Source organism: Cibotium barometz, chromosome 27 (genome assembly GCF_041138505.1).
Source record: "Cibotium barometz isolate CiBa-2024 chromosome 27, ASM4113850v1, whole genome shotgun sequence".
NCBI classification, from domain to species: Eukaryota; Viridiplantae; Streptophyta; class Polypodiopsida; order Cyatheales; family Cibotiaceae; genus Cibotium; species Cibotium barometz.
The window spans coordinates 53,482,591-53,510,496 of NC_141072.1; the positions used below are offsets into that span (position 1 = coordinate 53,482,591).

General features: G+C 40.1%; 1 protein-coding gene across 7 annotated transcripts in view; it reads left to right on the plus strand.

Annotated features, from left to right (window-relative positions):
* Positions 1 to 21,427: 21,427 nt before the first annotated feature.
* Positions 21,428 to 27,906, plus strand: part of LOC147623521 (uncharacterized) — a 64,522-nt gene continuing 58,043 nt past the window's right edge. The window contains exons 1-3 of one of the 7 annotated variants that reach the window (XM_086821705.1): positions 21,429 to 21,724; positions 22,713 to 22,800; positions 22,922 to 23,068. In XM_086821705.1, coding sequence (XP_086677831.1) covers positions 21,550 to 21,724; positions 22,713 to 22,800; positions 22,922 to 23,068 — 410 coding nt within the window. In that variant the 5' untranslated portion in view covers positions 21,429 to 21,549. Of the gene's footprint in view, positions 21,725 to 22,701; positions 22,801 to 22,921; positions 23,069 to 27,906 lie in introns of all 7 variants that reach the window. The other 6 variants (XM_086821706.1, XM_086821703.1, XM_086821702.1 and 3 more) reach the window with 6 other exon arrangements.

Below are 27,906 nucleotides of genomic sequence, written 5' to 3' on the forward strand. Positions count from 1 at the left end.
TGCCTAGGACACCCATGCGTATGTCGTGGAAGATTTGTATAATGGACCAATGATTATTGTAATCTGTTATTGGATCTCATTGTTGTTGACCAGCTTGGTCTCAACGGAGAGTCCAGAGTGATACTGTTTTTTTTTTAGAAACAAGGATTGGATGGAAATTTTGCGTTATGACATCTGTAAAACTAATAACTGTTTATCAACGGATTGTTTTATAAGTTAAGTTTTAAAGAGGAGTGTGTGCGTAATTGTATTCAAAAGCAAAAGTTAAGAAAGGCATTCGATTATAGGTGGGTGAGTAATTGTCTGGTTCTACCGATTGCAGTGGTTGGTAACCCATGGGCCGGATGGGGTTAGGCTAGAATCAGTGGAGTTTTAATAATGAAATTGAATAATAGGAATACACTTAGAACTCGGGTAGTTAAATAAAAACCTGAAGACTTCTCAAATGATAAGATCAACGACGGCTGTGCCTGATTCAGATAGGAAAAAAGCGTTGATTTCTTCAAGTTAAGTTTGTAATAGTTTTTCTTCTATCTGGTTTAATCAGATGAAGGTTAGTTTAGTCTCTTGACCCCGTTAGAAAATTTGTTAAGGAAATCAAAAAAAGTGGAATTGTCCCCGTTTTTTGGGCAGGGGAAATTTTCCCGGTTTTGGTTTCGGAATGACCACCAGATTAGTCTCGTGTCCGGACATTCGAGAGCGAGTCCCCAAGTGGGAAACCCTGCCATGTGCAAGAAGAAGCTACTTCCACTGCTAGCAACCGGGAACCCGGTGCGCGGAGGCACAAGAACACTTGTGTCCCTCGTTTGAGTGGGGAAGGCACCATGTAGAAAAGAGGAGCTCGGAAGAGGATAATTTGCAAAATAAGACCGCTTGGAAGGAGATTTGAAGAGGAGAGAAAGAGACCGAACAAACAAAGTGAACAAAAAAGAAAGAAACCAAGAAGATATAAACAAAGGAAGAAGAGATATAAATAGAGAGACAGCTTAAATAGAAAGAGAGCTATAAATAGAGAGAAAGTTAAAAATAGAGAAAAAAAATATAAAAAATAAATTATTTTAGGGTTTGAAAAATTTTAGGGTTAGAGAGAGGGAAGGAACAAAAAGAAAGAGAGATGTCTGAGAGAGAGAGAGAGAGAGAGAGAGAGGTCGAGTGAGCAAGCGAGAGAGAGGGGTGGTCATAGTCCACACAGTGTGTGTGTGTGTGTGTGAGAGAGAGAGAGAGAGAGAGGGCGCCCTTAGTGGGGGGAAACCTCACTAAGGGTGACGTCGCCCTTAGTGAGGTTAGGGTCCCCCCACTAAGGGCAACTTCACCCCCTTAGTGAGGGGACCCTTCCCTCACTTAGGGCGACCACATTTCTCTCTCTCTCTCTCTCTCTCTCTCTCTCTCTCTCTCTCTCTCTCTCTCTCTCTCTCTCTCGACAAACCACCTCTCTCTCTCTCTCTCTCTCTCTCTCTCTCTCTCTCCAGACTATCTCTTTCTTTCTCTTTTTTTTTCTCTCTCTCTCTCACCACCACTCTCTCTGTCTCTGTCTCTCACCACCACTCTCTCTGTCTCTGTCTCTCTCCAGACTATCTCTCTTTCTCTCTCTAAAAAAAGGAGGTGTTATTATTTAAAATTTTATATAGTAAATAGAATAGCTATTCAAAATTATGATTTTAATCACAACAATATGACCATTACATATAAATTACATGTATTCATAAAAACTTAAGGTAGTTAAAAAAATAATTATTAATGGAGAGTTAGTTATGTAAGCATTTATTATTAAATATAATTATTAAAAACAGATTTTAGATTTTGCACATTGATGACACTATTTATAATGCTTGAAGAATATTTTTATGGTTGTTAGAAATAATATTTTTAAATAAATAAATATATATATAATTTATTCTAATATGTTTAGATTTAGTATTTAAAATTCGAATTCGTTTTCATTAGTTTGTTGTGTGTTTGTGAGTTGATTTTGTGAGATATAGTGCTTGGCAAATAGAGATCTTTTTCTCTCCTATCTTCTTTTAGTGTGTTTTTTAATTCATTGTTGACATGGAGAACATAACTTTTCACATTTTTGTAGGAGGTTTGGAGAATGATCCTATTCTTAAAACTGTGCAGGGATGTTTTTATATTACTAAACATAATGATTTTGATGGAATGTTATATCCACATTCTCGAATGAAAGTTTTTGCAATGAAACAACAAGATGATGGTGTATATCATCTTATATCTCTATCAAATCAGCTAGACTCACTGGAGAGGAACCATGTTATATATTTGATGAAGATATAACAACAGAATACCTAGTTGTTCTAATAAAAGGAGAGTCAAGCAACACTACAGCCAGGCACATCAAAGCAAGTCATTATTGCTCTTACAATAGAAGATTCTCCCACAGGTACACCACTTTAGGAGAGTGTGGTCAAATACTTATTGTTTGAGAAATCTCATGCAGGTGTTCTTCGTAGAATGTTATTAGAAAGCATGCATATTGAGAAGGTATAAGAGATTCCTAAAATCCATAAAGGCAAGGTGGCTTTTGAGTTACCGAATGTACTATTATGGGCTACCACACTTCCAAGAGGGAACTCAATGCATTCACATAAAGGAAGAGCAATGGAACACAACTGTTGTAGGGCACTTGTCAATGCTTTGAACTTGAGTCCCTTGAGGCCTCCAAGCTCACTTGTTAAGCTCCAAACCTCCAAGATCCACCTCCACACTGTCACCGCTCACATCGTCGCATAAGGCAATCACTCTCTCTCACTCTCGCACACAAGCATGAAACATACAAGCATAGAAGAGGCACAAATGCTAGAATGCTCTCTCTCAATGTCTCTCAAGACACAAAGAAGAGCTCTCAATAGCACAAAGGGGGATTGTATCTATTCATTATGAGAAAATGCCTTATATACATTTGGCCCTTATTCACACTTGGGCGCCCAAAACTTACTTAACTAAGGCCTTGGGTGGCCAATATCTCATAATGTACAACTTTTATAGTGCCTTTTCATGATACTTATTAATGTCCTCAATTGGAGGAGCATACTTGTTAATCCAAAATGGGATTAACATCCCCCCCTACTTGATGCAGGTTCTGTCCTCAGAACCTGTTACTGAAAGACCTGGTCACCGAACTCATTGATAGTAAAAGTTTCAGCGTGATTAAAGCTTTTTGAGGGTTCTTCTAAATGCTGAGTGTCATCTCTAGAACCCTGTGTCCACCATGTCCTCAAATGTGACATGCATGTAGGTAGGAAGACACCTTAGCGATGATAGTACAGTGTCATGCCCCTGTTAGATGGACCTTGATTCATGTTGAATTGCAGTTGTTCAGCTTCATATCCATCATATGATTCCTTGGGCTGATCAATTAGGACCACAAGCAATTTTAAGAATCTAACATTGGCCACTATTGCTGGGTCTAGGATGATACGACACCATGCCTATATCCAAGTAAGCATCTTTTTTCTTTGTTTGCTTGTGTTTGTAATGATGAAAAACAAGTAGAGGGAGATGAGACATACACACAGGAGCAAACCCTAATGTATTATACAAACCCTAATCATAGAGGGAAGCCATCTCCCTTCACACACAATGCATAAAGCCATAATCCATAATCTACAACACACTACTTGTGTTGTGTCCACACACTGCTAACCCTAGCTAATGTCCACACACTATGACCAGCTGGACGCGGTCATTTATGTCTCACACATGTTACTACCTAACATGCCAGCACATAGTGCAACTGGCACAAGCTGACATCGAGCTTGAATCTCAACAGTCCCTCTCAAGCTCATGATGTACTACCATAGATTAAGATGTAGATGAGCTTGGGCTATCAAAGCTCTCAACACTCCCCCTCAAGCTCATCCCATGTACTCCCAACATAGTATGGAAGTACTCAAACTTCTCCCTGCTAAGTGGCTTTGTAAAGATGTCAGCCACCTGCTCTTCAGTCTTCACATACTGCAGATCCACTGTACCATCCAACACTTTCTCTCTGACAAAATGATAGTGGACCTCTATGTGTTTGGTCCGCGCATGAAAAATTGGATTCTTGGCCAACTGTATGCTGCTCATGTTGTCACAATGAATGACAACCTTGCCATCAATAGACTCACCCAAATCAACCAAGAGACTCTTTAACCATACTCCTTCACATGTAGCAATGGCTGCACCCCTGTATTCAGTCTCTGTACTAGATAAAGCAACAGTAGGTTGCTTCTTACTACTCCAACTCACCCCACTGCACTTCCAAATGTAAAGGCATAACCATTAGTAGACCTCCTGTCATACGAGCTACTTGCCCAATCTGCGTCTGTGTAGCCGTGTACATCCAAGCCTTTACCATGCTCATAAAGAAGACCATAATGTGCAGTGGTCTTTACATATCGCATAATGCATCTCGCTGCATCCAAATGAGGTTTTTTGGGGCTTTGCATAAATTGGCTTACTAGTCCCACAGCGTAACTGAGATCCGGGCGTGTGATAGTCATGTAAATAAGATTGCCAACCATCTTTCTATACATAGATGGATCATCCAACTCTTCACCAAAATCAGCCTGCAGCTTTACATTATACTCCAAAGGTGTACTCATTGGCTTACACCCTGTCATCCCATATTTTTCCAACATATCCAATGCATATTGGTGTTGCACTAACCATGTCCCTGCATGGTCTTTGATCACTTCAATCCCAAGAACCCAAGTCTTTCATATCAAACTGCCCACTCAATGTGTGAGAAAGAAGAGATGAGAGAAGAGACAATGTACTCAAGAACTCAAGAACTCATAAATGAACCACTAGCCAACTTGATTAGAAATGAACTACAATGCCTCATATATATAGGAAAGTTCCTTCACCCTTTCCTCCACCCAAAAATGTGTGTAAATAGTAAAAAATAGAAATGAATGCTATAAATCCCAAAAATGCCTAGAGGCTAAAGAGTGTGCCACTAGCGTGACACCATCTGGAGATGACACCTATCCAACACCTCCTCTTCAGGTCCAGATGGGAGGACCAACGCCAACGCGCTGAAGAAGATAATCCAAGGTAGGTCGAGGAAGAGGCTTAGTAAACAAATCAGCAACATTATCTTTGGTAGTGTAAGATTCCTCCCCAGCCTCTCAAGATATCCAGCATCTTCCCCTGTAATCAATCCCCTCTTCAGAAATATAAAAGATCTTATATTCTAACTGTTTTAACCTAGAGAGAGAATATTCAGTAGAAGCAACCAATAGTTGCCTTGTCGAGTACAGAGACAAAGTACAGGGGTGTTGCTATGGTAGCTTGTGAGGTAGCTTGGTTTCCAGAAGATACTTGGTGATATGGGTGAGCCCATAGATAGGGCAGTTGTGTCATTTATTGTGACAACATAAGTAGCATACAATTGGCCCCAGTAACCCAGTATACCATGCTAGAATGAAGCACATTGATGTGCACTATCACTTTGTGAGGAAGAAGGTTCTAGCAGGTGATATAGATCTAGTATATGTCAGCATAGAGGATCATGTGGCTAACATCTTCATGAAGGAATTGGGCACAAAGAAGCTCCACAGGTTTAGGAACTTACTTGAAGTGCAGTGTGTGGAGTTGAGCTTGAGGGGGTGTTGAGATATCGACCTCAACTAGTACTACGGTGGACATTGATGACCCTCCTGGGTGGCTGACAGCTTCCGCATTTATGCCACTGGCATGGTTGGTGAGATTATGGTCGATATGCCACCAATGGATGACATGCTGTGTGACAGCCACTTTGGAGTACTATAGTTAGTTGGCAGAAGTGTGATAAGAAGAGTAGGTGTGCTTTCAATGGAAGTTCTTCATCGGCATGTTGTTCGTGGGAGCTCACAATGCAAGTGTGGGAAGAATGATAACCTCTAATTTTGGCACCAAAAAGGCTAAGAAGACATGGTTCTACATTGACAAAATTAATATTTTATGTCAATTAATTGACATTTACGCCTTTCATCTTTTTACAACTTGTAAGTGTTGACATAAAATAGTGGGACACAAAATGTTAAATGCTAATCACATTTCCTTATGCTTCTATACTTTGGCAAAAGTTCTAAGAGCTTTAGTTTTAGGTTCCATTTGAATAAGGCTTCACCTCAAAGGTGAAAAGCCAACGTAATAAAAAAGGTTTATAAAAGAATAATAAAAGGTGGTTGGAAAGGTCGTGTGATTCGGACGTGGTGAAGGAGGTTACAACCCCTTCTCTCTCTCTCTCTCTCTCTCTCTCTCTCTCTCTCTCTCTCTCTCTCTCTCTCTCACACACACACACACACACACAGAGTATCTCCACGATTGTCCATTCTTGGTAGCAATGAGAGTCTTTCTTTCCATAGCTTAAGCATTCTCATAGCCTTCTACCAATTGCCATTGTTTTTTAGTATCCACAACTAGTCTACACACATAGGTTCGATACATCATAGTAGCCATAGAGTATTGCACCAAATTGGTCAAGGCTCTTCTGAGTAGGAGCACACTTCATTAATAAAGTTATAAGTTTCCTACTGAATAAATTTATAGTTGTGCACATCGCAAGTCCTCACACTATTACCCTCAAGCAAATGGCTAGGCTCAAAGCATTAACAAGATCATTTACACTATCCTAACTATGATAATAGAGGTTGAAGATAATGACTAGGAATGGAAGTTGCTAATGGAATTATATGGGCTAATAGAACCACCCACAAGGTGCTACCACCACCAACCTAACCTATGGAACCAATTCCGTCATGCTAATAGAATTCTTGGTATCAAACCTAAGAATTACTCTTAAGTAAAGGTTAACTGTCAATGTTCTCACTGATTGTCTCTTTGAGTTTGAAAGATTATAAGAGGCCAAAGCTATGGTACCAAAACTACAGTGTAAGTAGTGTGGTTTAACAATAAGTAGTGTAAGTAGTGTGGTTTAACGATAAGCTATGGTACCAAAACTACTGTGTAAGTAGTGTGGTTTAACGATAAGCTCAAAGAAAAAGATATTAAGGTTTGGCAATATGGTCATCATGAGTCCTCATACGTACAGTACATATGTATAGCATGAAGGATCAAAAGCATAAGCTTAAGTACATAGGAATGGGACCATTCCTAGTTTGTGAGATAAACATTCCTAGTTTGTGAGATGACCCCACAAGGTTTAACCCCACATAAAGGGATGGTAGCAACTTGAACTCTACTATGGGCCCTTGACCAAAAATGCCCTTAGGGCCATTCATCAAAACAAGAAAGATAAGAAGAGAGAGAAAACAAGAAGCCAAATCTAGAGAGGAGAAACACCATCAATATGGCCCAAGTTGTTGATTTAGATGAATAAGATTGGGAAGTAAATCCAACCAAACTTTTGCTTAGCATGATCATGGACATTGGAATTGAAGAAAATCTAGCTCTAGTTGGCGCGGGAGCTAGCCATAGCCTCATTTCTCATGAGATCTAGTGCTAGGTCACCCCATGACACTAACTCCTAGTCAAACAAAGATCAAAACCATAGATTCATTTGAGTTCATATGTCTTGGATCATTTTAAGTTGTATTTTACATTGAAAATCGGTAGGGGGATGGAACAATAATGCTCCAACTTGCCTCCGCATAGGTAACTATGCTCATGATAAATGAGGAACACGAAACCTTGAGAACACAAGAAAAGGATAAGTACAACAATAGATGTCAAATCAATTGGGCTTCAAGAACAACAATTCCCCAACTTGCCTCCGTGTAGAAGGTAATTGTGCTCATGATAGACGAGGAACCCAAAAACTTGAGAAGGACACCACTAATGGGGGTATCCCCCCTAAGGAAACCTCACAGTCACCCATGCCACTCAAGAAGAGGCATCCTTCTCCATTTCTTGAGAAGAAAAGGAGAAGGACATCACACTAGTGTGGGTATCACACCTAAGGAAACCTCACAATCAACCATGCCTCTCAAGAAGAGGCATACATCACTAATGGGGGCACCCCCCCTTAGGAAACTTCATGACTTCAACTATGCCTCTCAAGAAAGGACATATGCTTCAACTTAAGACAAAATTAAGGCACCCTACTCCTATGACAGCCTCTCCAAAGTAGGTGGTTGCCTCACCTTTGCTATTCCCCATGATCAATTACCCTCGCCACCTACACACTACTAACATTTTCCTCAACACAACTAACCCCTCTATAGAAGCTCCTAATCCCCTAAGGACCTCAAACCAACAAGTTTGTGAGAGCCAGGAAGGTGTACCCAAAAGAAAGTACTCTAAGCATTCTCTACTATAAAAGTCATAGTAGCCTATGGGTTCCCAAGAGAGTTGGGAAACTTAGATTACTCTAAGCATACTCTATTGTAAAGTCATAGTAGCCTATGTGCTCCCAAGAGAGTTGGGAAACTTTTACCCACATCACCACTCCTACTATGAGGAAGAAGAAAAGACCATAAACATGGTGGGTCAAGCATGAGTTGTTGGATTAGATTGTGTCAACTCCAAACATTTAAGATCTTACTTAATCATATGAGTATACTATTTTTTATGTTTTTAGTTTTTAAGTTTATTTTTTATCTAACATAAACGAAATGTGATATTGATTTCAAGTGTGTGGCATGTTACTTGGAAGTCTATTTTTGTAACTCCGAAGATCTTATGAAATCTTGTTTTAATGGTGTCATCTTGTTTTGATATTGACAATTTTACCTTTTTTCTCTCACATATTTAATTTTTGAAGTATCTTGAAATATTTGAAGCAATTGATAACAAGTCATGAAATCCAAAATATCATGCTCATATCCATGATAGTACTAACATTTAGAATGAAAGCCAACATCCACATATCTAAGAGTATGAAATCCAACATCCACATATCTAAGAGCATGAAACAACATGGAATGAGTTTCACAATTAAAGCTACTCATAACAAGAGTATGAAATCCAAAATTCCTACCTCACATCCAAGAAATAACTATCCTATCTCATATCTATGGTAGTACCAAAATGTAACAAACAAGAGTTTGAAATCCAAAATTCTTGGACCGTATCCACGATAGCACCAATATCCACAAACAAAAGTGTGAAATCCAAAATGCATGGCCCATATCCAATATAGCACCAACATCCACAAAACAAGCCAAAATTTCTAGGTGACACCTAGAAAAATATCATATATCCACTAACAAATATAGCATTCCTATGACACCTAGTAAAATATCATATATCCACTAACAAATATAGCATTCCTATAAATTAAGTCTCCTCGATGGAGTTATCTATGTAAAGAAGACAACCTTTCCAATTCTCCCTCTTCTTATCATTATATAAGGTGTGATTCATCTCCATGAATCTGCCCATAGTCTTTGCATATCAAGGCAAGGCAAGGCACTTCAACATGAAACATAGAAACTCAATTATAATTCCCATCATTTCTACATTGATTTCTCCCTCATTATTATCTATGTCTATTGTTTTGTAGAAGGTTGGTTACTCACCTATATAAATAGCGTCCACAACACCCACCTGCAAGGGTCCAATACATATCTCCCTATCCATCTCTACTACTAGGCAAGAACGACGACCAAGTGGATTGCCACTTTCATACCTAGCCATGTCCCTGCCCCAACTCTAGAATGGAATCACATGGAGGGAAAAACATTTCCATGAACGTCAATAAAAATGAAGGGCTCCTCTCAAGAGATCCATGGCATGCTCCTCCCATGTCTTCATGCTTTGGTATGGTAGTAGACACTAGGCAACTAATGTGGTAGCATGTTGCCACACCCTTGGCTGGATGCATGGAAAAAGTGGTTCTCCATCCTATCCTCCTCATAGCCACACCCTTGCCTAGATGCATGGAAAAGGTGGCCCCCTATCCTATCCTCCTCATAGCCAAAACATGAAAAAAAGAAGACTGCTCCACAAAACAAGAGTTAGATTCTAATTTTTTAAGATGCTCAACTTAACAAGTTGAAAACAAGATTTTGAAAAAAAAATATATCATTAGGAGGCGTTTTTAAACCAAGATTTTGAGAAAAATTTACAAAAATCTACTTACATTAGGGAGTTTTAAATGGCATTTCGAAAAAAAAAACCATAAGTTCATAAAGAAGAAGGGGTCATTTTATTAAGTCAAAATTCACATAATAGGGTATTTTTTAATACCCTTTCAATGCACATGTATGTAGGTCTTCCTAAAAGTACCCCCCCCCCCAAGGATCCCGAATCTGATTTACATTCACCCTTCAAATAATGCAAAATCCATGGGACATATAAGAAAGATTAAATGACATGTGACAATTCAAAAAGATCAATTTGGAAAGCAACTACCTCTCGAACATCACAATCTCCTCCTCCAAACACTTTCCACTTCTTATATCTACCTACCATGGACAATGCCTCCTCATGAAAAGCAAGTGATGAACATCAGGTTTGCACGACATTTTAAAGCTGATGCACGGCTTGCATGACCCATCTTTAGCAAACACCTTTCTTAGAAGGCTTGCACGGCTAATCTATAACATGACCTCTAACAATGGATTTGCATGCAAAAGAAAGCCCCATAAGCTATTCTACCAGTGGAATACCCTTGTGGAGGCTCAAGCTCACACTCATGTCCTTCTCTTAGCACCGAGTTAAGGCTTGTTTCCCAAGTCTTGGTGCATTATTCCCCCCTTAAGGTCATAGGAGAGAAGAAACGAGAGAGAAAGAGAGAGACTCCAACTTGTTTCTATATTTTATTTTTTATATTATATTTTATTTAAATTTTATGTACTCAACAATAAAGTGTTTTTTCCTTTGGCAATGGATGATGATTAGCCTCTAAATTTATGTTTTTTAATATCATTTTTCATTTAAAGAAACTATCTATAATTCTTATAACTCTTATCGTCATATATTTTAAATTATAATTTGTATAATTAATCAAGGTGGCAATCAAAATCAAAGAGAAGAAAGAACGGTCTCAAGAATGATTAAGCCATTGTCACACTGACCCACACTATTGGCCATCGTTACATTGGTGGTGGGGCTTGTTCACTAACATGTGAACTTACCTACCCCTATTCTGCCAACAAAATAGGGTGGAGAGGCCCTATGACATAGGGCCATCAATACATTTAAATGCAATATTTATACCTTGGGCCCAATGTTAGGGAGATTTAGTGTCACGATTCCCACCTTGATTTTATTCCTTGGAAATGATTACATTAGGAGTTTTATTTGTAGTTGTAGCAGTTAAGCAAAGTTTACATAAAATAAAGAACATTTTCTAGGAAAAAAAATTGAGTTTGTAGAGTTACTTAGCTACTTTCTTAGATTTCCTATGTATTGTAACTACTTCCTAGAATTTCTAAGAGGTTTTGAATCTATATTGGGATGTATAGGGATATAGAGATATGTTTTTGAAATTTATGTGGTTTTGATATCTCATGGATACAGGGGTTATTGCTATACTTCATGAAGAGAATGGTTTATTGATGCTAAAAAAGGTTACACACAATGGTGTGTGTCTAGTTGAGAACAAGGAGCTAGTTTCATATTTCAATTTCAAGCCTACAAGCATCAAGATTCATTAGTGTATAGATGGGTCATAGAAAAAGATCATGTGTGAAGTGTTGTTTACAATTGGAGGTGATGAGAGACTTTATACCTTAGACAATTTGGAAACAAGTTTATTGTGTATGGAGATAAACTTTTAAATATGGGCCATTACCATAAAGAGATCTAGATAGGTCAATTGTGTGGTGGGACAACATATTGCTTACTTCAAATTCTCTAAGCATTTCCTACCAAATGTCCTCGATCAAATTTGTCATGAAGCTCCCTAACTTGTATGATGAAAATATTATGCTTGAACTACTACCAGCTACACAAGAGCTGGAGACTATAGGCATGGAGATTAAGTTTGATGGGCATGTGTGGAGTGAGAATGTTACAACAAACATTACCAATTTTAATGGGACTTTAGATTAAGGAAAAATGGGGGACACCTGCAATGTAAATCTATTATGACCCTACTTTCTCATATTAGGTGTAAAGAACCAAAGCTAATGGAAGGGATTCCTATCAAGGGTTCCTAGTAATGGCCAATTAACAAGTGGTTCACTCAAATGCTATCACTTATAAGAGTAGTCCATTGTGCATTGCAACTTACACTTGTAAGTCATATATATGTCTTCCAAAGGGACACTCTTGAACATCCAATCCCTTGGTGTGCTATTCATGTTGGTTTCCATATCTCTTCCATATGCATGTGGTAGCAAAGGGGACATAGGGGACATCGAAAAGAGAGTTGGAGGAGTTAAGAGGAAAGGTGTTTAAAATGGTAGAAGTAAACATGCCTTGAGGCCGAAGGCACTACATAAGATGTTAACTAAAGATATGGTGTGCTATTCATGTTGGTTTCCATATCTCTTCCATATGCATGTGGTAGCAAAGGGGACATAGGGGACATCGAAAAGAGAGTTGGAGGAGTTAAGAGGAAAGGTGTTTAAAATGGTAGAAGTAAACATGCCTTGAGGCCGAAGGCACTACATAAGATGTTAACTAAAGATATGGTGCAAGAAGATGTCCTTCCGAGCATCCTTCTAAACAATGAGAAATCCTTCAATGTAACTAACATTGAGATGGATGCCCTTCTCCAAAAATTAGAACCCTTGTTTGAAAACAAGAGGTGATGTGATAATCATTTTCTAGCATAATCTACTTCTTAAATGTTTTGTGTGCTCTATGTTAATTGTTGGTGATGTTTGTGTCTATAGGATTTCTAGATGGAAGAAAGAAGCAAAGGAAGGGAGAGGTGATGGTGAATAGAGCTTCAAGAATCTTCTACAATTTGAAGTCCAATAGTAGATTTGATTTTATCAAAGAATTTTCCTGGGCAATTAACACTTTCAACATTTAATAGATGCCACATTATCAAGTCGTCTACAAAGGGTCCAAGTTTAGGAGTCGATCTGGTAAATAAGATACACCCTGATGGAGAGCTTGAACAGTGTTGGGTTTGCCTTGATTACGTGAAGAGGGTGCATGATTGGTCAACCATTGCATGCCATGTTATGGATCACCCTAACCCTCCTTGAAACACATCCAATCAAGAGATCACCTGGTGAACCACAACTGTCGTGAGGACCTTTCCAATGGCCGAGCTCGTAAGCCTTGAGGTCTCCAAGCTCTACGACTTCTTGAGAAGCAATTCCATCGTGCCTCAGAAGCGAGTGTTGTCACACCATTGCGTTGCACTACAGGTACTCGTCCCTCCTCTCACCTCACTTCAATTACACACATGCATTAGGGAGAGAGATTAGCAAGAGCAAGACTCAATTGCACAATGGGAGAGTATGCTATATTATTTGTGAGACAAGTTGAAGCAACTCGTCTTGGGAAATATTGGAACATGTGATCAATGCCACATCGTTCACACATGGGTTGCAAAGTGTCAGTGACTATGGGCATGGAAGTATTCCAAATTGTGTAGTCTGCCACCTTGTGAGGTCCACGGCAATAGAAACACTGAAGTGTTCCATTAACCGTTTCTTGAGCAGTTTCTACCCTTTGGATTGTTTCTATTTAGTGCACGGGAGATGGAGGTTTTGAGTCAATTGTGGATGAAGTGGGATATTTTTTGGTATCATGATCAAAGGTTTTACAATACATGCAGTATAGAAAAATAGGTGCCTTGTATGCATAATGGGGATTGGAATGATCATAGTGATTGCACTCAACATAAGGCATTTTGTTCCTCACTTGTAGAGGCATTAAGAATGTTTGGTTTTGAAGGAGCTCATTTTCTTTTAGAGATGTCAATCGAAAGCTTTTAAGCAAGGCTACATAGAATTCAAGGAATGACAATTCCAAGACCGATCATTCTTTAGCCATTGCTTCATTTGTTTTAGATGAGAAACAACTCGTAGCATGATCATCTTCCAGCATGTTGTCATCTAAACGTATTGCTTCTTTACAACATTGATCGAATGTTTCTGGGTTGGATATAATGATCAAGTTGTGTAAGCTATTTTTCTTTAAGCCCATCATGAAACATCTCTTCAATTGAAAATCGTTTAATTTTTCCCATGACTCACATTGTGAGTCCAAGAGTTTTATCCAAAGAATAAAGTCTCTAATGGATTCATTTGGTTGATGCTCAATTGAATAGAGTTCTTTTGTTGCACTCCACCGATCACCTTGTCTGGGAAAGCCATGGATAAAGGCTGTTTTCAAGGTTCTGAAGTTGGTCTTGATTGCCGGCATCAATGTGATGAACCATCGACTAGCTTTTCTCTCTAAGCATAGGTTCAGCGCATGTACCTTGGTGGGACAATTGGGATTTCCAAAGGCTTCATGTCTCTGTTCAAACATTTGAATGAATTGAATGGGGTATGTTGTTCCATCGTATTTGCCCATAATTTTGGAAATCTGCACGGTCGTATTTTTATATGAGTTACTGAGGCCGTATATGTGAGTGCTCTTGTTGGGAGAGACTCACTGAGTCCTTAGGCTACCCCCCTTACTAGACTAGTAAATATGTCCAAGGTGTGGGCATCCAAGAAAGGGTTGGTATCTATAGGATTTGTGGGAATGCTAGGTAAGGGACCAAAGCCCGGTGGGATCGAAGTGACAAGTGGTGTAAAACTCGATGACACGCTTGCTATGGGCATGGCCAATGATATTGGGAGGTACATTTGGGGCATAGATCTCAATGGCTCGAAGATGTCAGCCCATTGGGTTTAGTCCTTGTGTAATCCCTGGCAATCCCTCTATCGTTGCCATGTCTGATTGTCTAAATGCTCCTTAATGAGCAAGTACACGTGGTGTTGTTTTTTTTTTTTTGCTTTTTATATTTTCTCACAGCCAGCCTCGTTCTCTTTGTTGGGTCAAAAGAGTGTCTATTTGCCCTAAATAGCTTAGGTGCTATACGCATGTGAACAACCTCTTAGAGATAATTTTCTAAAAAAAGTGTATCCTAGTAACTTCCCAAATGGAAGAGGAGCTCCTAAAACCTATTTTCCATCACTATCTCAAGACAAAAAAAAAAAATTCAAGTATTTTTTCCCTGTTTCGTACCACGTTTTTGAGGGTGTTCCAAAAGGAATTTTGAAAAACTCTGTAGTATGAGAGAGAGTATTTTTGGAGTACTACAACTTTGTTTCCCTAAGTCGTCCATGATTTTGTCATTTTTTAGACCCTCAAAAAGTAGCCCGAATGACGTCGTTTTCACGCTGTTTTTACGATTTTTCATGCTTTTTGGAATGTTTTTACCTTGATTTTCGGGTTGAATTGTGAGGCTATTGGTCGGAGGCCAAAACAATCGATTTTGACTTTGGATGGCCAAAGTTGAAGGGCTCGATATGTCAGCTTTTCGATGAGCCCTAGAGCGCCTTCATCGGATATACGGTTTAGGAGATACATGCCTCCAAACAGGGGTGTTTTTTTCTTTTTTGCTGACAGACCCCCTTTCACGATGTGAACTAGCAGGGTGCAGTTCACGGCGTGAAGCGGATTTCACGAATTTTATCAATTTTTATTTTATTTTATTTTTTACTGCGTGAACAAAGGGTTTCACGCCGTGAACTGGACTTTACAAGAATAAGTTAAATTCGATTTATTTTTTTTACCGCGTGAACAAAGGGTTTCATGCCATAAACCAGACTTCACGAAAAAGTTAAATTCAAATTATTATTTTTTTATCGCGTGAACGAAGGGTTTCATACCATGAACCCTTAGCATTTCACGCCGTGAACCGGACTTCATGAAAAAGTTAAATTCAATTTTAATTTTTTTTTTCAGCAACACGGTTTCCTAGGATGTGAAACCTTAGGCCATGAAGTTACAAAAATGGTTCACAGCGTGAACCATTTTTCAATATTTTTTTTAAGTCTAGTGGAAAATGCAAATTTTCTTTTTTGGGAGAGATATTTTTTGAATTTAAAATGAAGTGATATGGGCATTTTTCCAAACAGATAAGTGGGAATTAAAAAAGTCAACCTTTTTATGACACCCCTTACACCCTTCATAAATGACCCCCAAAATAGACAATTTGACAACTCATGAGCATCTACTCATTAAATTCTTATTAGCTTTAATGAGTTATGTAAAAAAAGTGATTAATAATTAATCAAAGATTAATCCTTTCACTAATCTTTCTCTCTTTTACACTAATCAAATCAAAGACTCTAATTAATCACTAATCTCTTATTAATTCATACAATTGAGCACATCATTGGATAGAGCAAGGGAATGCTAATCTATGTGCATCAACAAATGTGTAAATTAATCTAAAATAGGAGATTAATTAGACTCAAAGAGAGCTAACATTCACTAAAAATTGCATTCTATTGCATTGTTTGATGTAATGGATGTAAGCTAAGCCTAATACAAACTATGTGAAAGCCCTAAGAACATGAAAAATCACAAAAACAATAAATTAAGCTAAAAATTAAGCAAAAAGCATTCTTTTCAAAAAAAAAGAGAGCTATTCTACACCAAATCACCATTAAATCCACATCTTTTTCATGGGAAACCATTAATCAAGATAATGGACAATGGGTAATGCGTAGATTAGAGGAAAAACGATGGAAAAAGCCAAGGGATGGTTCCTCTCGGCAGCGGAGCCAAAAATGTTATGGCTCACCCTAACCCCTCTTGAAACACATCCAATCAAGAGATTACCTAGTGAACCACAACTGTCGTAATAAGGATCTTTCCAATGGCCAAGCTTGTAACCCTTGAGGTCTCCAAGGTCTACAACTCCTTGAGAAGTGATTCCGCATGCCTCCCGCCTGCGAGCGTTGTCACACCATCGCGTTGCACTACGGGTACTCATCCCTCCTCTCACCTCACTTCACTCACACACACTCACTAGCATGCATTAGGGAGAGAGATTAGCAAGAGGATTAGCAAGAGCAAGACTCAATTGCATAATGGGAGAGTATGTTGTATTATGAGAGATATTCACTTATTATACATGGCCATAAGTGTTCACACTCACTTAAACTGTGTGGCTGGCCCGACACTTTAGGTTCACAAGAGGCCTAATGCTATTACAATGACTACTTTTATAATATATTCATGAAGTACATCACTTAGGACTTCATCCTAACTTGCTACCACATGCTCTGGAAGCGGGAATCGCCATAAATACTCCATCGCACCATTACGGGCACCTGTCCAAGTTGTAGCTTTGCACACTATTGCTTCATATCTTGAATGTATGACCCTTTGGTGTATCTATCGTGACTCCTTGATGTAAGATAATGGTGGCGGTAGATCTTGTTAACCCTAAAATTGGATTAACACATGTTTACAACCCTCACCTTCAAGAACTACAAACAATAGCCCCACTAGGGATCTCAAAGGTGAGGACATAGAGACTCCAGTAAAATTTTTTACATTGTTTAATAAAATCATGGAGAAAGGGGATTTTTAAGGAGCTGAATTTCATGGATTCACACAAACCAATTGGAGGATGTAAGGACTGTCTTTATGGGGGGCTTGATAATTTGATGTCTAGAAAGGAGCGTAGTCATTTATGGCATTGGTGGGAGGATAACCTTGATAAGCATTCTAGGAAGTGCATCACTCCTCATCATAAGTAGCAAGAGTTCAAGATGAAATGTAGACAATAGAAAAATGCTCCAACTAGAGCGATTGCTATACATGAATTGAAATCATTGTGTGAATGGTTAGAAAATGGTCATGCAATTGAAGACAAAATTCATATACTTGAAACTTAGATTATTTGGTGGCATTCAGGGTTTACCACTGGGGGGGATATACATATTGAAGGTCAAACACCTTAGAATGGTTAGATTGAACTTATTTTATGATTTACCACATTGGTATTTTATTAACAATAGTATTTGTTGTTGTGTAGGGAATGGAGGTTGATGACCATTACTTTATGCCTAGGACAATCAATCCATGGAAGTTGGCTAAGTACAAACAATGGGGTTAAGTATGTGTCATTGTATGATGTATGTGTCACTGACGAATGTTTACCTTGGTCCCTCACTAACCAATTCAATTGGATATCCATATCTAGTGATGATAGATTCTACAAGAATATAGCCATAAACTTTACCTTGTTATTTCTTAGAGCAATAGTACTACTCATTTAGTTATGTAATTGGTTGCTACCAATAGAGACTAATATGTGAAGTACTTAGGTGGTGTTTTCAACGGATCAACAATCTTGGAATCAGTTCCAAGGCAATAGTATGGTGTTAAGGCATATGATCTAAGTTACATTATTTAAATTCAACAATTTGAATTGTTTGCAAATAATACCTAAATTTAATGTTTAGAATTATTATTCATTGTTCATATGAATTGTGCACTAGTCTTTGATTTTACTTATGCTTTGTATGTAAGATATTACACGTATAAAATAGCTTTTGTCTTTCCCATAAAAGATAATTTGTTAATATTTCGCTATCACTGATACTAATTTTGCTATGGGTGTGGTTCGCTAATACTAATTTTCACTAACGTTTTTGGACATTGTCTTGAGGAAGCTAAAAAAGAAAACCCAAGACGTAAATGTTTGTTTTGAAGAAGGAGATAATGTTTCTTCTACTTAATTTTCTAAGGAGTTGACATGCACTTTAGCTCATTTGCTATTTGTTAAGAGCGTGTGAAGCTCAATTTTGATGCTTGTTAAGAGCTTAATTTGCCAAGGAGTTATTTAGCTCACTTCTGTTAATGCAATTCTACAAACTGGATATGAAGGAAAGTGAACCTTTAATCACACACTTGAACAAATATAAAAGCATGAAGCAACAACTGTCATTCAGCCATTGGCAAAAAGGTAGAAGATGATGAGGCACTAGCAGTGCTTCTGAAGAGTGTGGACAAAGGTGAATATGAAAACATTATAGCAACATTAAAGAATGTACCTGAATTGAAGCTGCACGAGATAGAAGGAGCTCTACTAGAGCAAGAGACCGGAGTCAAGAAAAGACTGGCTGGACTCAACAACTGGAGAAGAAAAAGCATTCTTCACCCGAGAAGGATTCTCTCGAGGACGAGGACGAGGAAGAGGCAGAGTAGGAGGAAGGACCTTCACTTGCCACAACTATGGAAAGCCAGGACACATGGCAAGAGACTGTTACAGCAAACCCAGTGGAGAAGGAACGACATCGGCAAACTTCATGGAGGCTCCTAAGGAAGTGGAGTCAGATCATCTTTTCTGAGAGAGAGAGAGAGAGAGAGAGAGAGAGAGAGAGAGAGAGAGAGAGACCCCACAACCCAATGTAACCTGTCCCAACAGAGCCACCGATGATGTAGGCCATGTGGTAGATGTATGTGTGAGCACTTTAGTCAAGGTCACGAGCACTTGTAGTAGCCTTGGACACATAGAGAGAGAGAGAGTGTCAAGGACTATGAGTTTAGAGACTTGAGGCACTAGTCGCGGACTATCAAGTAAGAGGGAAACTTGGTACAGGGTCCAGGTGTGCTAGGAGTATTCACTAGAGGGGAGGTGTTAAAATATACAAGTGAATAGGGTGTGTGCGGGAACAAGCCCTTAGCAAGAGGATGTAAAAGAGAATCTGTAATTTTTAAGAGCTTCACATGTGCTAAGCGTTGGGGAGGGTGGACATCAATGCTCCACCCTTATACTGTCCCTCATATTGTATTGCCCATCTAGCTCGTGTTTGTATGGCCCCCATCATGAGGAGTAGACATGGTTGAGCATCCCTCTTGCCTAACATCCCCATATTCACACAAGAAGGTGTCCAAAGAGGCCAAATGGTTTAGAGACGGCTTGGATATATAGGTCTATATAGATATATGGCCAAATCCTTATGTACACAGCTCATTAGTCAGAGAAGCTGTGAAAAGGTGAGAAGTATCTATTGGGAGAGAATAAAGGGTAGCATGAGGAGATTTAGGAGGTGTGAGAGATTAGTGGGATTAGATGCTTGGATGTAAACCCTATAAATTAAGGCATTGGCCTAATGAGAATTTGCTGGTTTTTGATTATCCATGCCTACATTAAGCTATCAGTTAATTACTCACTAATCATATCTTAATTATCATTTAATCTCTTTTCTAATGATGTTGATTCTAGCATTTGATCCACCATAGCTCATCACATTGCTGCAAATTTAACAAGGTTAAGGAATAAATCCTCATTAGTCATGGGTGAAGAACCTAAGCTAATATTAATTGCCAAAAACCTCATTCTTGAGCAAGAAGGAGAGTTGGTAGCCTTGCTCAAAGAGCTCCAAGATGTTTCGCCTAGAAGTACATTGACATGAAGAAAAATTCCCTAGAAGTGGTGATGCAAAACCATGAGAATAGAGAGCCTACCATGAATCCCAAGTATGGACAAATAGTCAAAGAAGAGCTAGACAACCTTATTGATACGAGATTTATATATGAGATTGAGCACACCAAGTGGGTGGTTGTCCCCGAGAGTGATCATCCCAAGAAGAATGAAAAGCTTAGTGTTAACCTTAAAAAGGTTAATGTTGCCACTATGACCAGAAAAGGTTAATGTCGCCATCTTGATCACTATCCCTTACCTTACACTAACCACATGTTAAAGAGAGCAGCTTCTTGGATGGCTTCTCTAGCTATGATCGATCCGGTTAACCAATACCATTTGCTATTGAGTGGGAAGGAATCTATGCTTATTATGTTATGCCATTCAACTTGACTCGCCACTTGCTAATACTTGATGTGTATAACCTTTATAGCTTTGGAAGATCCTAGAGATATTCATAGATGACCTTGTGTGTACTCAAAGTAGAAGGAGCATCTTACTCATCTTAGACTTGTTTTTGAGAGATGCATACTCTACCACATCTCATTAAACCCACTCAAATGCTAATTTTGGGTTAAATAGGAAGTCTTTCTTAGACACATCAACTCATTGAACCCACTCAAGTTCTAATTCTAGGTTAAACAGGGAGTCTTTCTTGGACACATCGTTTCCAAGAGTGGCATTTCCATAATGAGAATAAGATCCTTGTGATATTGACAAGTGCACCCACCATCTTAAGATCCCCTAACTGGGATTTAATTTTCCATGTGCATATTGATGCTTCAACATTTAGCATAGTCGAGGACATGGAGTTCCCGACGATGAACTTTTCCAGTCATAAACTTAATGTGTTGAAATCAATTATACCACTAGAGAGAGAGAGAGAGGCCTTAGCCATGGTGTATGCTACAAAATTTGTTTCTTTATTGACCATATCAAGCCTTGCTTTATTTGGTGAATAAGCCTTGCATCACGTGGCGCACATCCCCAGATGGTTACTCATTCTTTTAGAGTTTGCCTTTACCATGATGGCAGTGAGGGAGGGATCTGTGCATGTCCATCTCTCTAGAACCTTAGTAGGAATCCAAGGACCATTAAAATAATTATCATTATTCTAAACACGTTGCTACGATAAGGGTATTGAGATTTCTTTTGATGTTTTCCTGAATTCTAGAGTTAACTAAAAAATGCCTCCATACCCAAAGTCGCACAAAAAAAAAAGGCGATAGGCACTAAGGGTGGGCATGGGTTCGTGTGGCACTCCTCAGACACCTGCAATGGTATGAAAGCTGGACCTGGTTGGGGGTTCTATGGAGGCCCTTCCACAGCTGTCTGCTCGCAGCCCTTGCACACTTCTTCGTCTTGCACCGTCGCGTCCTCAGTCTGGCAAAGCGCGACTGGTTAGTAGCTTTACCACCAGGTTCTTGGGTACATGCCAAAGAGCATCCAAATGCATCCATCGGCGGAATCCCATGATTGTCACAGGTTACTTCTGCTCATTGTCTTTCTATAAGTTCTTCTTTAGCTTGCATGACAGGGTTTATTCGTGTCGAATTCACTTCAGCGTGCTCAATTTTTCACACACAAATTTCAGTAGATACGGTTTGCTTTATCTACACGAGACAAGTACATAATTGAAAGACCATGACGGTCTTGAGCTAAATCTATAGTCCAGAGAAGAAAAACATACATGAAAAACATTCTACTAATCTACTAGTAAATCTGCAACGTCAAGTATAAATTACAATCACCTCCACTAGAATTCACATGGTAAATGTTTTGGCTTGGAGTTCTCTTTGCGTTTTCAGAATCCTCGATGATTGCTCTATCTTCACGATAGATTGTCCACTTGCCTTCTTTCCGAGCTGCTATGATCTTGGCTAACTCCGTTTGAGTGTACCCTTCAATTTGTTCAATTGTTTTAGGACCCCAATCTTATCGTGTGCGCGTGCGCGTGCGCGCACACGCACACGCACACGCACACGCACACGTGTGTGTTAAATAAATAAATATCTCTATGCATCTGATCCCAATAGATGGTACACCACTCTCCAAAATATCAAGCATGGGGCTAATGAGATGGCCGAGAGGTCTCCCTCAGCTACGTCTCGAGGAAAGGTAGCTTGATGGTGATGGAGCATGTCTTAGATCTGGAACCCGATGAGAGAGAAAGAAAGAGACAAAGTTAAATTAACGTCTACAAAAGGCCAAAATGACCTATGAGACCAAAAGATTACATCATGTCCATGGAATACATCATGGGTACTAAAAATAAAAGAAAGGAACAAGAGCTGAAATGCCAAAGCCGATCCCAATACAAAGAGTTTCAAGCTCTCACATCACCCTAAAATATCCTGCACAAGGCATTGCATCATGGTACCCAATGTAGGAGAGAGAGAGAGAGATAGAGAGAGAGAGAGAGGCTTGAAAGCTTCTTATCAAGTTTTGGTTTGGGGATTGAGGGTGGGTGTAGCATCATCAGATCGAGATCTCCGTGCTGTACTTGAATTGGCAAGTGATGCTGAGCTCTACGAGTTATCAAATGTTTTATATGGTCATAGGTGGGTCTTATAGTTATTTGGCATTTGAATTCTTATGTAATGTTGTGTGGAATGATAGTTTTGCATTGGTAAAGCACTTGTGGTTGGTTGAAGTGACTTTTTATTTAACTTGGTTTGGCAGCTTTTTAAGCCCCTTGCTAAAGTCCGTCACACGAGGAGACGGATCCCACAAGAGGCTTGAACATGAGCCTGAAGGGAGAGACGCCTTAATGGAACGCTTGGAATCTAGATTTTTGTATTTGGGTGCCGGTGTAAAGGAAACTTTAAGGTTAGTTCTAGGTTTATCATTAAACGTATGTTTGAACTCATAATAAGTGCCCCCCCTCCCCCCCCACACACACACACCCCTTATCCATTTTGAAATTGCCCCTTTGCTGTAGTATACCCCAACCTATCATTCTCAAAGGCCAAGGCCTAAGAGACCAAGAAACCCTTCACGATTGTGCACCTTGATAAAAGTAGTGAGTCATGGGGGAGAGAAGAGAGAGAACAAAGGTTTGAGAGAGAGAGAGAGAGAGAGAGAGAGAGAGAGAGAGAGAGAGAGTGAAGGGTTCGAAGCAAAATGACCACTAATGTGGTCCAATCTCTACGGTCCCGTGCTTTCATTGGACTCCGCGGAGAGCGCCTCACTGGTGTTTTGAGACCACGCACAAACAGGCGCTCTCGTACTAACGCCTGGCTCTCCCGATCTCAGCACCTTTGGACCGTGGTTCTCCAATAGAGCTTGGACAACCCGGCACCGAACGGGTGTTGGCTGTATAGGGAGTCGGGAATCCCTTACCAGATTTAAACACAAAATACTTTACTTAAATCTGAAATTCACTTACTTGTGGATAGCTGATAGAGAACCAATACTCGTGGTATGATGAAGCCACCCAGGAGATGCAAAATCCCCTTGTAGAACACCAGTGGAGAAGATGTAGCCACCCTTGTTGAAGAAACAGTTGCCTCGTGGTGAACCACCAAAACAAGTACCACCACAAAGGGCACAGCCGCCTGCTGTGAGAGAAGAAGCATCCACTTGCAAGGGAGGAGAGGCTTGGCTGCAGCGTGGAGGAAAGAAGATGGCGTGGAGGTGCAGCCGTTTGTATCCTTCTGTTGATGGTAGCTACTGTGTAGAGGAGGAGAAGGAGAGGTTGCACAACCCTGTAGAGTGTATGCGCAGCTTGAGAAGGAGGAAGCGTGCACAACTTGCTTGTTATGGCCGCCTGCAGAGGAAAAGGCAGCCGCCCATTGGAAGGAGAAAACAACCGTCAGCTGGGAAGGACAGGTGCCTGCTGTGAATGAAGTGCAGCCTGTAGGGTACTGCTGGCTGGAAACAGGCGCACAGGGTTGCCTGTCTGGAAGCGCACAGCCACAGTCAGGTTCAGCTGTCTGGTTGCTTGCTGGTTGCTGCAGACAGTCGCCTAGTTGAGTCGCCTAGTTGAGTATGCAGCAATTCAACAGCCGCCTTCCAAAACAGCCGCCTCCTAAAGCTTGCGAAGAGATGGTCGCCGGTTGTGGGTCATACACGGGTGGCACTGGTCTGGCTCCCGTCCATACGACGCCATCCTGCTAACATACGGGTGGCACCAGTCTGGCTCCCGTCCATGTCAGCAAAATACTGGCCTCTTCACATGAGACACCTGCGTGGCCTCAAGTGAACGAGACACAAAATCTGGAGATGGACCAAATGGTCGGCCAATTGGTGACATCCCCCCGGGCTTCTAAAGAGTTGACCTCAACTGAAAAGCCTCAAGATATGCCTGCAACAATTGCGGATAATCTGCAAAATAATCCTCATTTACCCACTTGGCATCAATAGGCAAATAATTCTTAAACTTCACAAGGTATCTCCTGGAAAGCTTTCCTGCAGGTAGCTCTCTCTCCTTGTGAAAAACAATCTGTTCTGGCTGGAGGATCTCCTCAAGCTCTTCAATTTCTGGCGGATCTTCTGTGACAGGCTCATCAGGATCTGGCCCCACATATTTCCGAAATAGACTCACATGAAAAGCATTGTGAATCTTCCAATGACTAGGTAAAGCAAGCCTGTAGGACACTTCATTGATTTTGTGAATCACCTTGAAGGGTCCATAATAGTGAGGAGAAAGCTTAGGATATGATCCTTCTCGTCCTGGCCTCTTCCGAAGCCTAGCCTTCTCAAATTTCAGCAATACCCAATCACCTTCTTTGACTTCCATGTCCCTTCTATGCTTGTCAGCAGCCATTTTATGCTTATCCTGAGATCTTGCAATGGCTGTCCGCACCTGACCAAAGGCAACATCCAAGTCACGAACATATTCATCAGCTGCAAAAATCTCATCCTTAGTACGAAGGATGGGTGGCAAGACCACTCTGCCATAAATAATCTCAAACGGAGCCTTTCTGTGGAAGCATGGATCGTATTGTTGTAGGCAAACTCAACAAGTGGAAGATACTTCTCCCATGCAGTCTTTTGATCTGCCACATAACATTTCAATAAATCCAACACAGCTGAATTTGCAGCTTCACTTTGGCCATCCGTTTGGGGATGATAAGCTGATGAAAACTCAAGCTTAGTACCCATATTATCAAATAAAGCCCTCCAAAATAGGCTTGTAGTCTTGGGATCTCTATCCCCAACAATGGATTTAGGCATACCATGATGCTTAAAAATATTTGCAAGAAAAAGCTTTACCATATGATCAGCTTTGATGGTTTTCTTGACGGGCAAGAAGTGAGCTTGCTTGCTAAATCTGTCCACAATAGTCCAAATAGCATCATTCCCATGCTGGGATCTAGGCAAATCCATAATAAAATCCATCGTGATACTTTCCCAAGGTTGCGAGGGAATAGGCAATGGCTGAAGCAAACCTGGAGGCTTTTGTCTATCAAATTTCACCTTTTGGCAAGTAATACATGCACGCACATAAGCCTCAATGTCTTTACGCATGCTTGGCCAAAAGAAATACCTCTGAATCATGCGAGTAGTAGGCATAATACCTAAGGTGGAGCGTGACATTCGTCCATAACCTTTGGACGCAAATCCTTTACTACACATAGGCAATTATCCTTCATGAGATAATCCTCGTTGATAACATAAGAGGCATGTGAATGACCAGCCATCAAATCAGTCCATATATGGCAAAAATCAGCATCCAAATGATACAAATCTCTCATAGCAGATAGATCTCCATGAGAGGCCACTGAGACTGCAGCAACATAAGGCCTCCTAGATAGTGCATCGGCCACCACATTTTTCTTTCTTGGAGTATGCACAATCTGAAAATGAAACATGGAAAGAAAGTTTGCCATTCTCATCTGCTTCTCTGAAAGCTTGGTTTGAGATAGAAAGTATCTCAAGCTTTGATGATCTGTCTTGACTACAAATTCAGCCCCAAGAAGGTAATGTTTCCATATCTTTAAGGCGTGAATTACAGCCAAGAGCTCTTTCTCATAGATATCCATATGAAGCTCAGCATCATGTAAACGACGGCTCTCGTATGCAACTGCATGCCCTTCTTGATTTAGGACAGCTCCTATGCAATCACCACAAGCATCACATTCAACCACGAATGACTTGTGCAAGTCAGGAACAATCAATACTTGACCACATATGATCGCATGCTTGAGCTGCAAGAAAGCATCCTGTTGCTTTGAAGTCCATTTGAAAGCAGTTTTCTTCTTCGTGAGATCATGTAGAGGAGTGGCAATCATAGCAAAATGCCTTATGAAACGCCTGTAGTACGAACATAATCCCAGAAAACTACGTACTTGATGTACGTTTTGCAATTCGGGCCAATTCCGAATAGTCTCTATCTTTGCAGGATCCATTGTAACTCCATCCTTGGATACAATATGTCCCAGATAATGAATCTCTGAAAGGAAAAACTCACTTTTCTTGGCATTGACGAAAAGTTTATGCTTCCGCAACTCTTCGAACACTGTGACCAAATGAGTTCTGTGTTCCTGCTCATTCTTGGAGAAAACCAAGATATCATCAAAGAAGACTCCTGTAAACTTGCGATGGGGTCGGAATATCCTATCCATCATACGATTAAAAGTAGCAGGAGCATTGGTGAGACCAAAAGGCATTACCAAGAATTCATATAATCCGAAGGCTGTCCTGAATGCAGTCTTATGGACAGCTTGTGGCACCACGCGTATCTAGTGATAACCACTCTTCAAATCAAGTCTGCTAAAGCAAGCCGAACCATCAAGCTTATCCAAGATATCATCAATACGTGGAATTGGAAATCTGTTCTTGATGGTAAGCTTGTTCAAAGCTCTATAGTCCACACACATACGGAATGATCCGTCCTTCTTTTGAACAAGAAGCACAGGAGAGCAGTAAGGTGAGGAACTGGGCTGAACCAAACCTTTCTCTAAAAGCTCGTTTACCTGCTTCATTATTTCTTCTTGTTGTGCAGCACTCACTCGGTATGCGGGTTTGTTAGGTGGAGAACTACCTGGCACAAGATCTATGCGGTGATCTTCGGGCCTTTGGGGAGGTAATTCACCTGGCAACGAGTCAGCAAAACAGTCGTTGAATGCATTAAGAAAATTCAGCCTATCATTAGACATAGCATCCACATTTTGATGATTTGGCACAAGACTATCACGCACAAAAACCGAGTACGCTGAAAGACTCTTTTTCATTGCTTTATTAATTTGGATGTGTGATACAAGTGGGATGGAATCTCCTTCTTTGCCAGCATCAATAAAATGCATGCGGCCTTTATGCATAAAAGAAATCATATTAGACTTGTAGTCTTTGCGGGGCTCAAGCCTATGGTGCCACGGCTTGCCCAACAATACATCACATCCATTCAGTGGAGCAACTAAGAAATGCTCATTATCAAGGTAGCCCTGGATATGGATGCGAAACTTCCCTATCAAAGGGGTAACCTGCACCTCTTTACCAATAAATGCAGCTTCGGCTTCAATCTGAGGTCCCATGTTTTCAACCTCAATACCCAATGCAGCTGCCATTTGCATAGAGATGAAATTGTCAGTTGCACAGTCATCAAACATAAAGAGTGCGGGCTGATCCTTGATTTGCCCCCAAGCCTTGCAAACGATTCGCTCTTTTGCATCATGACCTGTATTTCCTTGCACATCAGGAACTGCATGTACATTAGCTTTGGT